The sequence below is a fragment of the Atta colombica genome, unplaced genomic scaffold (assembly GCF_001594045.1).
Source record: "Atta colombica isolate Treedump-2 unplaced genomic scaffold, Acol1.0 scaffold47, whole genome shotgun sequence".
Lineage (NCBI taxonomy): Eukaryota > Metazoa > Arthropoda > Insecta > Hymenoptera > Formicidae > Atta > Atta colombica.
The window spans coordinates 4235436-4249081 of NW_017259536.1; the positions used below are offsets into that span (position 1 = coordinate 4235436).

General features: G+C 38.1%; 1 protein-coding gene across 7 annotated transcripts in view; it reads right to left on the reverse strand.

Annotated features, from left to right (window-relative positions):
* The window catches only part of LOC108691544 (eukaryotic translation initiation factor 4 gamma 3), a 61198-nt gene that overhangs the window by 26555 nt on the left and 20997 nt on the right, over positions 1 to 13646 (reverse strand). The window contains exons 1-2 of one of the 7 annotated variants that reach the window (XM_018199325.1): positions 10263 to 10357; positions 7979 to 9188 (exon numbers count right to left, since the gene is read on the reverse strand). The exons of 2 other annotated variants lie outside the window; for them this stretch is intronic. In XM_018199325.1, the coding sequence (XP_018054814.1) occupies positions 7979 to 8348 (370 nt within the window). In that variant the 5' untranslated portion in view covers positions 8349 to 9188; positions 10263 to 10357. Of the gene's footprint in view, positions 1 to 199; positions 315 to 606; positions 897 to 7978; positions 9189 to 10045; positions 10159 to 10262; positions 10358 to 13646 lie in introns of those variants that run through there. 4 more of the 7 variants (XM_018199326.1, XM_018199329.1, XM_018199328.1 and 1 more) reach the window with 4 other exon arrangements.

Genomic DNA, 13646 nt, shown 5'->3' on the forward strand with positions numbered 1-13646 from the left:
GTAACAATAATTGTTTATTTCGTAAACAGAACAGTAAAAAAAAAAGGCCAAATGTGTCATATAATAAAATTAAAATAATTCGTAATAATCTTAAAATTTTATCTCTAAAAGCAATTCTTAATAAAATAAGACGAATCACACGAGAAGAAAAGTATATTCAAAGTTCTTACGAATTAATGTACAAGGCGTCAACGCTTACGTAGCATAAATATGTAGAGTATGGAGAAGCACCCGAAACACGTCGCGTCCAATTTCGATAATGTCTGCTTGACACCTTCGCCTTCGTCCCACTCCGTTTCCACGTTGTAACCAATTAGTAATTACTCGCGAAAGACGAATACGTGCGACTTGCCACCGTTGCACGAAACGTTGACGTCAACCGTTCCTCGGTCGAATTATCAAGATAATCTCGCGGGTAAATCCCGCTAGAGAAGATAGTCGATCACGCGGCTCGGACGCGAGGAGAAGTTTCTATCTGTCGCACAGACGTTTCCCCATTTTCTTTCTCTGACGTTAAATCAAGGCACGGAGGCAGGGGAGAAACGAACAGTTTGAAGTCGAGGAAAAATATGGGATCGTTTCCCCCATACGTCGTAACTCTCTCACCCGTTTGCAGTATCGTCCGCGTAGATCCGTTCCTGATGCGAGCCGCGCGTCTCCGCGCGACGATTCTTCGGATGACAGCCGTGTCGTTACGAAAGCGTAACACTGTAAGCGCGACAACGAGACACGAACGTGGGCAAACGCACCGACGGCCCGACCTCGCGGACAGCCATGTTGCCAGTTGCACATGTGGGCAGGGACCGGGGCGCAGCGCTGCCATCTGTCACATCGCCGAGGCATTGATTCGCACCAGCCGTGAACGAAGCGACCCCGCCGGAAATGCGCGCTACTCTGCTACTCCAACACGCGTTTCCTGTATCTTACGTTTTCGATCCGAATAAGTTTCGATCGAACGAGCTACGTCAATCTCACAAATGGGAATCCGAAAATTCCGAAAGAAACGCATTCTTTTTAAGCTGATTTTAAAAATAGAATTTAATAAATAAACTAGTTTTATAATCTGATCTTAGTTGTTTGTTTATTTGTTTGACCTTTCTATCAATTTTATTATACTTGCGTTGTAATTTTCAGTTAGAAAATTGATATTATTCCTAAAACAGTTTTACATTTCTCAAAGAATAAAGATTATGACACATAAAAAACTGGAGCAATGAATAAATCAATATTTTTAAATTTATTATATTAATTAGATTATTTTTTTATTATGTTTCGTGATTGGCGAATTCATTTACTGTTTATGTTTTGTTGCCTAAGTGATCAAATATTCTTATATTCGATTGTGAATAATCAATTCTTACAAATATAGTTATGTAATTATTGTAAGCTTTGTTTTATGTGTCAAAGAATCTACAATGAGAGTAATATGATATAATAATGCTCGTTTTTATCAATGCAGATTAATTTCAATCTCGGTTTAATTTACTTTTCATCTTTTTTTTAGTTTTAAGAATTAGAAAAGAATAACAAGTAAATTAAACCGAGATTAATCTATATAGATAGAAATAGGCGTATGTTGTAAGCCATAAAAAATCGACCAATCACAGCCAAATATGAGAAGAATAATCGATCACGATTGGTCAATTTCATAGACGAACCATAAATTTTCAAGAGAAATGTTGCAAAGTAGTCGTGTTATTTGGCAAAATAAACAAATTTTTCACACGATGCGAGATACCTTTCCTCTCGCATCTCATGATAGGATCATGAATCAAAAATTATGAACAAGGAGAGATCTCGTAGTGTGAAGAAGTCTGTCCGCATTGCTTGAAACTCTGAAAAATCGTTGTCCTTAAAACGAGATAAATATACATTCGGGCATTGAAGAGAGAGAGAGAGAGAGAGAGAGAGAGAGAGAGAGAGGGAGGGAGGTCGAAGATGTCGAGTGCAAAAAGTGCAAGTAATGTAAAAACAGACCTAGGAATGTATCTCGTGAGTACCAAGTTACGATCGAGAGAGAAGGAGAACGGGGCCTAGGATAAGCGCAATCGAGAATGCAGAGTGCCGCGCCTGGCCTCGCTATACGTCATTTCCGGAGATGAATGACGTATGCAGGTCTCTCACACCCCACCCACCGAATCGCCGATCCCCGCGGCGCCGGACGATGCAATGTGTCGCGCCGCGCCGCGCTCGACGCGCGCAACGATTCCAAATAGACTTTGACTCCGGGTGTAACATTAACGAGCCTTAAACGCGCCGATCGGAAGCGATACGGTACTGCACGAATGCGGAACGCCCGGAGAGTGGAAGTCAAGGAGGGTTAAGTTAGGTTAGGGTTAATCTCGCCGCTCGGGAAGCCACGTGGCGCGCGCGGCATCGATATTATCAGGGAAACGAGAGAGAGAGAGAGAGAGATCGACTGTGGAAACATTGCTCTTCGTGAAGCCTCGTCCACGATATATAAATCGCTCCGAGGTCTCGGATGGAGAAAAAAATTAACGAATCACATTTAAACAATTCAGCCAATTGATTAATGTGATTGCTTTCTCCATCTGACATTTCGAGACGATTTTTTTAGCATTGTGGAGATAAAAAGCCTTTTCCTTATAGTTGAACTTCTTATACACTTCATCTTTTTCTTTTTTCCTTTAAAAGGATTCTCTTCACGTTAAAGAAAAAAGACAAATAAAATATATCAGAAGTTTAGCTAAAAAGAATAGACCAAGAAGACATCACAAATAAGGTTCGATGGGTTGAACAAGTTAAACTCAAAAGAACATAAAAAATATGTAAAGAGAGATCGATAATAATTAATAAACCTTAGTCCTGTTTACTTTAACTTCACAATTAATTCCTTTTTCTTTAATGTCAAAAGAAAAGGATTCTCTTTAGGTTGAAGAAGAGAAAAATAAAATAAAATGTGCAGCAAAAAACTCAGCAGAAAAAAAACAGGTCTAAGACTCATTTACAAAGAGTACCGACCTCCCTGTCTTTACATATTTTCTCTATTTTTTCGCAGAATACATTTCGAATCTTTTTTTCATGAAGTCAGAACGGACGTGTTTTCATCCGAGTGTTGCATCATCTTCGTCACAAATGATTCTATCTTTGTTACTCAATGGAATGTCAAGAAAGAATATAGATAGAACGATATTTTTCTCGATCACAAATGGAAAGCATCCTAAGTTTTGTGTGCCACGGTCCTTAATTTCTTGGCTGACCGTTCTGAGTTTATCTAAGCGGTGCCATTGAAGATTTTAAGAAGACATCGCGAATGCAATAAATGGATGACCGACGGTCGATGTTACATAGTAATGAATGATATCGTAGAGTCGCGAGACGGAAACTCGCCATAGATCGATTTGTCAAGGATTTGTCTTCGCACCATTAATCATACTTTACCTAATATTTCGATTATTTCATTAGATCTCAAAGGCTATTTCCTTTGCAAGCAAAATATTAAAAAGAAAACTTTACCTTGGAATTTAACGCGTCAAGTTCGTGACCGAACATGTCAATAATACGCAATAAGACGAGTTTGAAAATAACGTTTCGAGAAATGTCCAAATTACGTTCCGGCATATCACGGAGCATTTACCAATGCTGTCTTTCAACATGAGAGAGGAGAGAGAAGGGCGAGATGAAATGGGACGTATCGCAAGGGAAAGGATCGAACGTACCTTCACGACGGCACAAGGTGGAAAGCGTTTTATCGATTGACCTATATCGTGAATTGTCTAAAGCGCCGTCCAGGGGCGCTAAGAACTAACCTAAATAGCAACCCGCCCCCGATATATCGATATCCGCATACCAGGAAAAACGCCCGGTCATGTTCGATAGAAAGAATTTAAATAAATCTCCACTCGATGCATTTCAGCTCATCATCCGTCCAGAATGTTTTTCCTCCAGAGACGAATTCGTAACTCCGATTACTCGACGAAGAGCACAGATAACGATAAAATAATAATAATAATCCTGCATTCTCTACAGGAAATTGCTACAGGAAATTTCTACATGGAAAGAGCAATTTTGCTGAAGAATCTAAATACAGATGAAAATAATGTTGGGCCATCAAAATAATTAGATAATTTATTTAGGACAAATTTGATTGCTAGAATATCATAATATTTTACAGCATTACTCGTCATGCTTGATATTTCTTTCTTGATCTTTCTAAATTATTTTGATGATCCAATTGAATTACTTTCAGATCTGTATCTAGCTAAATTTTTAGATTCTTTAGTGCAAAAGAAAGTAAGAAAGGACACTTACTCGCTCCTTACCCTCCCTAAATTTTAGCAGAGAAGAGAATTCACAAATTATGAAAATTATTTAAATGATGAAAAATTAACCGCTCACCGCCTAATTTGTAGGTCATGTCCATTTTTATTAATGTAAATTAACTTTAATCTCGGTTCAATTTACTCTTCATCTTTTTCTAATTTTTTAGAACCAAGATTAAATTTAAACTACATTGATAAAAATGGGCATCACACATTATTAAGAAAGTTCGTTGGAGATCCTCACTTTCAAGGCTGCTTTTAATACACATAAATAATTCACTAAGTTTTGTGTGAAGATAAATTCTTATCTCCTTCCCCCCCCCCCCAACTAAAATTCTGGATACGTCAATATAGTTTAATCCCGGTTTAACTAATTGCTTCATCCTTTTCTAGTTGTAAAAATTAGAAAAAGATGAAAAGTGAAACTGATTAAAGTTAATTCACATTGGTAGAAACGGGGCAAAAGCGAAGCTTTGACAACATCAACAGGGATTAAAAATCGATGTTGAAAGCTTCGTATATACGTGTTAGAGCTTCATATGTTAAATACGTCATCGTTTTAACGTGACAGCGGTATTGTACCTATCCGTTCCTCGCGAAGGAAAGAGAGGAGGGAGAGGAGAGGAAAGACACGACGGACTCGAACTCGTGCGCGTCTGCAAATAGAATAGCACGAATGATTCGACTCTTGACAGATAGGTCACCGGGTCAGATTAACTACCCCCGGTGCGCTCGAAAATAACGTGTCTCGCATCATTCCGTTCCGTGATTGCTCGCACACGCGCGCTGATATATTCGGGCGTCTGTGGTCGCGCGCGATAAAAAAGAAACAAGAAAGGTTCAATGATCGCGATGTGACAGTCCGAGAGTCAGAGTCGTCTCTCGAATTACGTTAGCGCAGATCGTATCGTCTGACAGAGTCAAGGACGAGTTCTACGAGAGAGAACGTCGGAAATAGTAAATAAATATACAAACAATAAGCAGAGAAGCGAAGACTGTGCTACCATCGTCGGTCGCGGGTTTTCATGTCCACGATGGAGCCAGCCAATGGCTGCGCAATCTTTTTTTTTTTGCATGACATTCTATAATATTATATATGGAAGTTTCATTCAAAAAGGATGATTTTACTAAAGTATCTTTATAATATGTTTTCGACCGCAGTGAATTTGAACTGATCTGGGTTGGATTAATGACGTTACGTGCTTTATTATTAATAGAGCATGTGTGATGTCATTAATCCAACCCAGATAGGTTCAAAGTCATTGTAATCGAAAACACGTTATGAAAATTTTGCTAGAAATCTGAAAAATGATTTTGCTGAATCTGCCAAAATAATTATGTAGGACTAGTTGTTAGAATGTCGAAACTCTTTTGGGATTTCTATAATTATTTTGATAATCCAACAGAATTATTTTCTCAAAATGAATCTATTTAAATTTTTAGATACTTCAAAATAGTTCCTTTCGTGCCTGGATCTGAATATGCAAAAAGAAATCGCGCTGCGATTAGGCTCGTATCCGGGGATTATGTACTGGAGATTGAGACTGCAAATTGGAAATTCAATTTAGGATAAAGCGTGTCAGGATTAAAAATTATCCGATTGGCCGAATTCTACTCTCCAATTCATAACCCTCGATCTTTCAGGCATAGCCCGATATGAATTACTGATAAAAAAATCAAACGTGAAGCTATTCGATGCGATGCAAGGCAAAAGCAAGCGTGAATCAAATAGCTCGAATTAAAATAAGATCAATCTACATATAGGCTATGCTTTAAACTATGTATCCGAATGTCTCATTTTGTGTGTCGTGTTATCGTTCACGATGTTGTTCGCAATATCAACAATTAGCGTGTACACACAGTCCAATATTTAAAACGCACTTGCTATAATCAGAGTCAATTCTCATGATATAAAGAACTCTCATAAATTAATTACGTTAATCCTTTCAAATTATATTAATCGTTATATATTAATTATATTAAACCTTTCAAAGATTTGAACAACTTTTGTTCCATCTATTTTGAATAGAAAATGCCTATGATTTTTTAGATTAATTTAATTATTAAATTAATTGTATTTGTTTCCTTCAGTATAACTTTCAGTATTTTCTTTAGTCAAGTATACTATTTAATATTGTAGAATACACACATCTATAATACGATTGTTTGAAATCTTTAAATAATAGGTTAATAACGATAATGCTGATATAGACATTCATATTGGAATTTTAATCAGTAAAATTAGCATTAGAGACGCATAAACTCTTTCTCTTTTTTCATTAACAATTAATTAAAGTATTGGATAGTTTAGAGACAGGATCAAATTTATCGAGTGAAGAGGGTTTCAAATACGATTTTAGATTATCACGTACAAAAATGTGGAGTGAAAACGTTTCACTGTATGTGAAAATACTCAGCAAAAACAAGTATCAGTCTCAAGAGATTAGGTAAATAAATCTGACACTGCATTCTACGGAAGACGGAAGTTGAAACAGCGACGACAATCAATTCAGAGCGATACACATCCGGTGTCAAACAGACGACTTTTGAGATCGATGAATCGTCTTACACTGACTTTCGGTCAGCTGTTTGGCGCACATCCAGCATACAGTCTCACGATCGGACTATGAAAAGTGGTATCTGACTGTTGGCTAAAATAATTATAGATCACAATCTCATCAAGAAGTATCATTAATTAACGTAAAATCGAGATTTCGGACATAAATTATATTCAATCTTTCAATTTTCTCTTTTTCCCAGCGAGGCAAAAAAATTCTAAAGTTTTGTCTAACGGGTTTTTCACAATAAATCATTATCTAAGCTTTAAATCATAAGAAATTAGGCTCACTGTAGAAAATGAATTTTAAAATTCTCTAACTTTTCTAGGTTTTCCAGATGAAAATAGAAAATTTTCCACGAGTAATATAAAATATGTAAATTTTTACATTTAGACTCGAGGATTATAGGAAAGTTAGTTTATATTATTAAAAACAACGGGGAAAAAACTTAGTAGCACAGTGTAATTTTGGGTGCAAATTCAAGCCAGCAAAAAATAAATTAGTTTTGGAAAAAAAATGTAGTTATGACGATAAAGAGGGATCAAATAAAAATACTGAATAAAATTTTAATTATTTTATTAAAATCGTTTAAAGTGCACAAGTTTTGCACGTATTTGACTTTATAAACGTAAGATGTAATATTTAAAAAATTATAACAATTAATTGGAATAGGAGCAGAGAATTGTGAGCAAATTTCGAAATTTCAGACTTTTTTACATCCTCTGCTGACTTTTCCCGGTTTTCTGATCTGTGGCAACCCTAGAAATTGATCCATCGCAGTCGAATGTGAGAAGACTAATCGACCATGATCGGTTAAGTAATATTCTTACGACTTAAAAAAAAATGGAGCACAGATTTTTGCATAAAGCCTAAGAAAATCAACCAATCAGTCTTACATTTCATAAAAAGGAAAGAAATGAAGAATTACGATTGGTTTTCTTATGCATTATTGAAGACTGTGTTTTCCCGCCCTAAGTTTTCGGTAATGATTTATTACAATAGGAAGGAAACAAAAGATGAAGAATAGAGAATCGATTTCTAAAAAAACGTAAAATTTACGCAATCGTTTTTCCGCGGAGCATCTCTTCGGGGGGAGGGAAAGAGGGGCGAGAGCACGCGCCTCCCTCATCTACTTACTATTCGCGGCGACTCGGTATTGGGGCGGCATTTGCGTTTGCTGTTGCTGCTGCGGTGGCTGCTGCTGCTGCTGCGGTTGCTGCTGATGATGCTGATGATGGTGATGACTGAGGTGACTGATGTTAACGGTGAGCTGGGGATGCGTCAGTTGATTGAGATGGGGACTCGGTGACGGCGGCGGCGGCGGTTGATGGCCGGGATGCACATGGTGGTTGTGTCCCGGCTGGGGATTTTGCGGATGCGACGCCGTGAGAGGGTGGTGATGTTGGGGATTACCGCCACAGTGCGGCAATAGACAATGCATGGGTCCTAAGGCACCGACGGCGACACCCACTGCGCCCTCCTTCGAGACGCCATATCTTGAAACCATTCTTCCGGATGGAGAGCAGCCCGGAGAACTGCTAAGCTTTTTCCTTCGTGCGAGAGAGCGACTTTGCCTCGCTCCTCTCCTCTCCTCTCCGCCACAGAGGCAGAGGCCACTTCACCCTCGGCGCCTCGTCCACACGGCTGAGATTCTCCCCTCCTCTCCGTTTTTCCTCGGAGTCGTTGGTTAGATATGACTCGACGTCGTCATCGACGAGACTCCACGAGGTATATTTACGTAACAGTAAATGCGGCAATAGAACGAATTCGCGAGCATCGTCGCGATCCGTCGTCGTCTCCGTCGTCTTCTCTCTCGATGCCACCAGGTATCTCGATGCCACGAAAATTACTGACGACTGTCGCGAATAAGCTGGCGAGATCTTTCTCCTCGCTGGCGCGCTTCACACACATCCACACACAACAAAACACACACACGTTACTACGACCGTTACGATTTCTGTTTCGGCCGTGCTTGACTTCTTCCTCGACGTGCACACCTCAGGCGCGCGGCCCGTCAACTCGTCGATCGTCGATAATGGCGCGCCATGGTGACCGCGCGCGCGTCTCTTACTCCACTCTCGCTTCTTAAGTATCTCTAAATCTCCGCCGTCCTCGATGGATGATGACCTTCGTCGCGCTTCTCCCCACGAACGGCATCAAGCATCGCCGGCGAGGAAATCTGTCATTTACTCGTCTCGCCGAACGGGGATAATATCAGAACGCACACGTGGTCGAGATTCTCACGTTTATAGATAGAGTGATAGAATGAGTGAGAGAGAAAGAGAAAGAACGCCGTCCGATCACTCACTCGACGAGATCACTTAACGTACGTGACCTCGTACAGCACCTGCGAAAAATGAATACCTTACGAGGATTGTCGCGCGACCGTCGCGCGGCCAACGCCGACTGTCACGGGAGAATTGTCGTCGTCGTCGTCGTCGCGTGTGAATGTCGCTCGCGTACTCTGTATAGGTGGCGGACTATCGCAGCCCGTCCAAAATCGATATTTAAGGCTCGACCGGCGCGGCGCGGCGCGTCGTCTCTCCCTCCTCCTCTCGCGCGCGCCCTTCGTCTCTACGTGTCTGTATATGTGTGTCCGTGTATCGCCCACTCCCGCGCTACGAATTTAACACTCCGGTGCCGTTGAAATTCTACGGAGCGGAACACGCGGCTTATTTTATCAGGTCAGAGCCGGTCATGCAGTTGCGTTTTCGTCGCGTCGCCGATGAAAACAAGAATGAGAGACAATTTTTAGCCCTCTACTGCCACGACCGTGAGAGATCAGGACAGCGGCGAGGCTACTGTTGTATGATGAATCGGGCGCGTTCGGGCCGCGTGCCGAGAAGTCCCGAGCGCGCCAACTCGTCGTCGTCGTCTGAGCCCGAGTGTGTAACCCCTCTCGCGTTTGTACGTCGGGAATAGAGTTGGGCAATTTTCCGCTACGAGTAGTCACTTACGAAAATAATACGTCTGTATAATACAGGTGTAATACTAATAACACGTATACATACGTAACACGTATAAAGTATGATACGTTCGACGTGTTAGAAAAATCGTGTACAGAACGTTGTTTGATACATGCCCAACCCTGCTCGGAATGATGCGTCTTCGAATGAGGGATAAAACGGAGGGAGAACGAGAAGGAAAAATGAAATCTCGCCGAGATCGCTCGTTTTGCGTCGATCGTCACGCGTTTTCTCTCACCCGCGTGCAGCGTGCAGCATGCACGCACGCACGCACGCACGCACAGCCGCTGCCTCCACACAGCGCGCGCACACGCACGTATAATAATGGCGCGGGCGAACGTTACGCGACACGGAATGTCCTATGGTACACAACCGAGAACCACCGACGGATAAACGGGAGAAAGAAAGAGAGCGCGACTGAGAACGCGTCGTTCGTTCCACGGCACAGAACTCACTTCGTGTTACGAAGAGTTTCACCGAATGAATGACCAAAGTCGTGCGTCGATGGAGCAAGTATACTCGGGGTGACGCGAGCGTACCCTTCGCCAAGGGACGCGTTAGGTTCGACTGAGAGCCAGTGAGAGTAGACGAGCCCTTCCCATACCGACCTACGACGAATCGCGTACCGCCTGTTGACTCCGACGCCATCTACCTGCTCCGTGAATAAAAGATGTTCAGGGACGTAACGACGGGACTGGGAGCCTCGCTTCACCCCTCCATCCTCACCGATCGCTTTTCCGAAGTTCAATTTGAATTTCTCATACTTTCCAGAAAAGATATAGTTGGAATTTTTGATACTTTCTAGAAAGGACACAGTGTAGCATGGTGGAATCATCATTACATCCTTGTTGTTTGCTTACGTTAAACAAGGATGAAACGACTCACTATGTCTTTGCTGGAATGCATCCTTCCAAGTAAGCCTAAGTTTACTGCATCTATTGTGTTAGGGTGAAGATATCGAAACATGATAGGTATAGTAAATTTTAGGCTTAAGGAATTGATCTAATATAGTTTAGAATATTTTTCTCACATTAATTCCTTAAAGCTTAAGGCTTATTATAAACTCCATTGAATTGTAATCAATCCTATATCTATTGTATTTAAGGACTAAGGGCGCACGTACGCACAGAGAGAGAGAGAGAGAGAGAGAGAGAGAGAGAGAGAGAAATCTTGCATAATGCATAAAAATATAAGTCGATCAAGTTCTTCGTTTCTTTCTTTTCTTTTCTTGAAATAAAAGACTTCAGTTGATTTTCTTACATCCATACGTTATGCAAAAATCTGTACTTCTGCTCAAACTTTAGATATGAAGTTTTATGGCTCGTCTCGCAAAAGTTTACGCGATACTTTGTTATTTGATCGAAGAAAAACGCTCCTTATTTTATTTTATTTGTTATAAACGTGTATATAACGCAACATATTTCTCATTTGTTACTATTTACAATATTGACATAATTAAAAAATTATCATTTTTTTAATTGCTCGCAAAAAACGGAAACATAAAAGAAATAAAGAACCATTAAAAAAAATACATTTTTATTCCCCTATTGCAATATATATCGCATTTACAACGATATAACTAAAAAATTGTCATTTTACAGTTGCCTGCAAAAAATGAAAATTAAAAAAAAAATCATGAAAGAAACGCATTTTTATTACCTCCATTAATGCAACATATATCGCTTAGTGAGTGACTACGACATAACTAAAAAATTATTAATTTATAGTTGTTTGCAAAAAAAACGAAAACTTAACAAAAAAATAAAGAACATACTTCAAAAAAATACATTTTCATTCCTTTACAGTCAGTTATTTCAAAATTGATATTGCGAAATTTTTTTAATTATTCACAACATTAAAATTTATCTTCTAAAAAACTGTCTTTTTTAGTTATATTGTAGCAAATGATATAACTGTACTATTATTATCATAATAATTCTACAAAATCATTTTTAAAAAAAGAAATATCATCGATAAAGATTGTATACTGCATATTTCCTCTGAAATCTCAATCTCTTTACTTAATTCCGAACTAACAGCATTTATTTAAGAAAAATATCTTTAGATTTTTTTGCCCTCATTTGTCGCGATAATAAAGAGAATCTTCATTCTGGTTCCTCAAAATACACATCGTGTGTTTATTGTATAAGCAACATACATATTATTCAATGTATGCATTTCATTACGAAAAATGTTAAAAAATTAAATATATTTAATAAAACTGAATGTGTGCAATTGTGCATATAAATTCGCACATGAAAAATATTATTTAAGCACTACAACAATAAAAGATTCAGCTTAACCGTCGAGGCTTCCGTTACTCAGTAAATGTATTTTGTTCTAATAGCGTGACGATGCTAATTTGTACATACCTGTAAAATTGTCACAAAGAAACGCTGGTAATGTCTATATATCATACTCAGTGAGATACAATGAACAACGATTCTACACATAGGACTCGACCCTTCGAGTATTATAAATGCGGCAAATTCAAATAAAAGACAATAGATGAATATAATGGGTACAATGAAGCTTTAGAAAGCGTGAATAATATTTGCGAATGTTTTCAATAAATACAGAACACACAATAATCATGTTAAAAAGATTCTCCAAAGTTCCTGTTTCGCTCTTCGATTTAAGAAAATGAAAAACTTACAATTTCTACATTCATTCGAATTGTACTATCTGAAGCAAATCCTATAAAGAATTTCGAAAATTTTAACAGTCCAACGAGAAAATTCGATGGTTATTGAAAGGTTGAAGTATAATAAAAAGTGACAGACGTTCCATAGGCTATGGTAGACAAAAAACTTAAGGCAATAAAACATAAGCAGTAGGGAAACATGTTGGATTGATTACTGCTTAAGTTATGACCTTACTCTATTATGATTGGCCAATTCGCTTACCGCTTATCTTTTACTGCTTAACTTTTTTGTGTGTCCTAACTATAAAAAAATGTAAACGTGATTTATAAGAGTTTTTTATCAAAATTTCAAATATTACTGTGATACGAAACAATTGAAAAAGCGATTTTACTATCTTTCTCTTTGAATATTTTACTTTCAATAGTATTTTCTTTTATCTCCTTAAATTTTCATCTCCTTAAAAAGTCAGAGTTTACTGGTCATTTATAATATGTAGATACAAAGATAGTCGTTTATAATATATGTAAAAATATTATTTTAAAGCTGATGAAGAATAGAGATAGGCATGAAATTAATTCATATCAAAACAAATTCCTGTAGGAATCTTGTCATTGTTGATTTAAATCTATTGATGTAAATCTATTGTTAGAAAGTAAATAGTTTCGTCTTCTCTCTCCCTAGAAAGGTCATTTTTGTACTCGTTTGGTAAAAGCAATTTACCTTGAAATGTCTTACATGAACAAATTCCAACAGTTTTCTTAAGAACATGAAAATTAACGATCTTCTCAGGAATTTTTTAAATGAGTTGGAAATGCTTAATGAATTCAGAGAGATATAAAGAGAAATAACAAAATTTGATAAATATTTAATAAAATATTAATTAGAAAATAATAAAATTAGTAGAAAGGTCAAACAAACGAGCAATTAGGTCAAAGATTAAAAGTAGTTTATTAAATCATCAAGAAAAGATTAAAACTAGTTAATTGAGATTATTCGTACTTTTAGATGACTTCTAAATAAATTTTAATTACATGAATATTAAGAATCTTTAGACCGCATATGTGAGAAATACAATCAATACTAGAAAAATGCCTATTACGGTCAAAGCTGGATCTTCATTGCTTTTAAATAATTCAATCTTTAAATAATTTTTAAATATACACACTATATATATAATATATATATATATATATA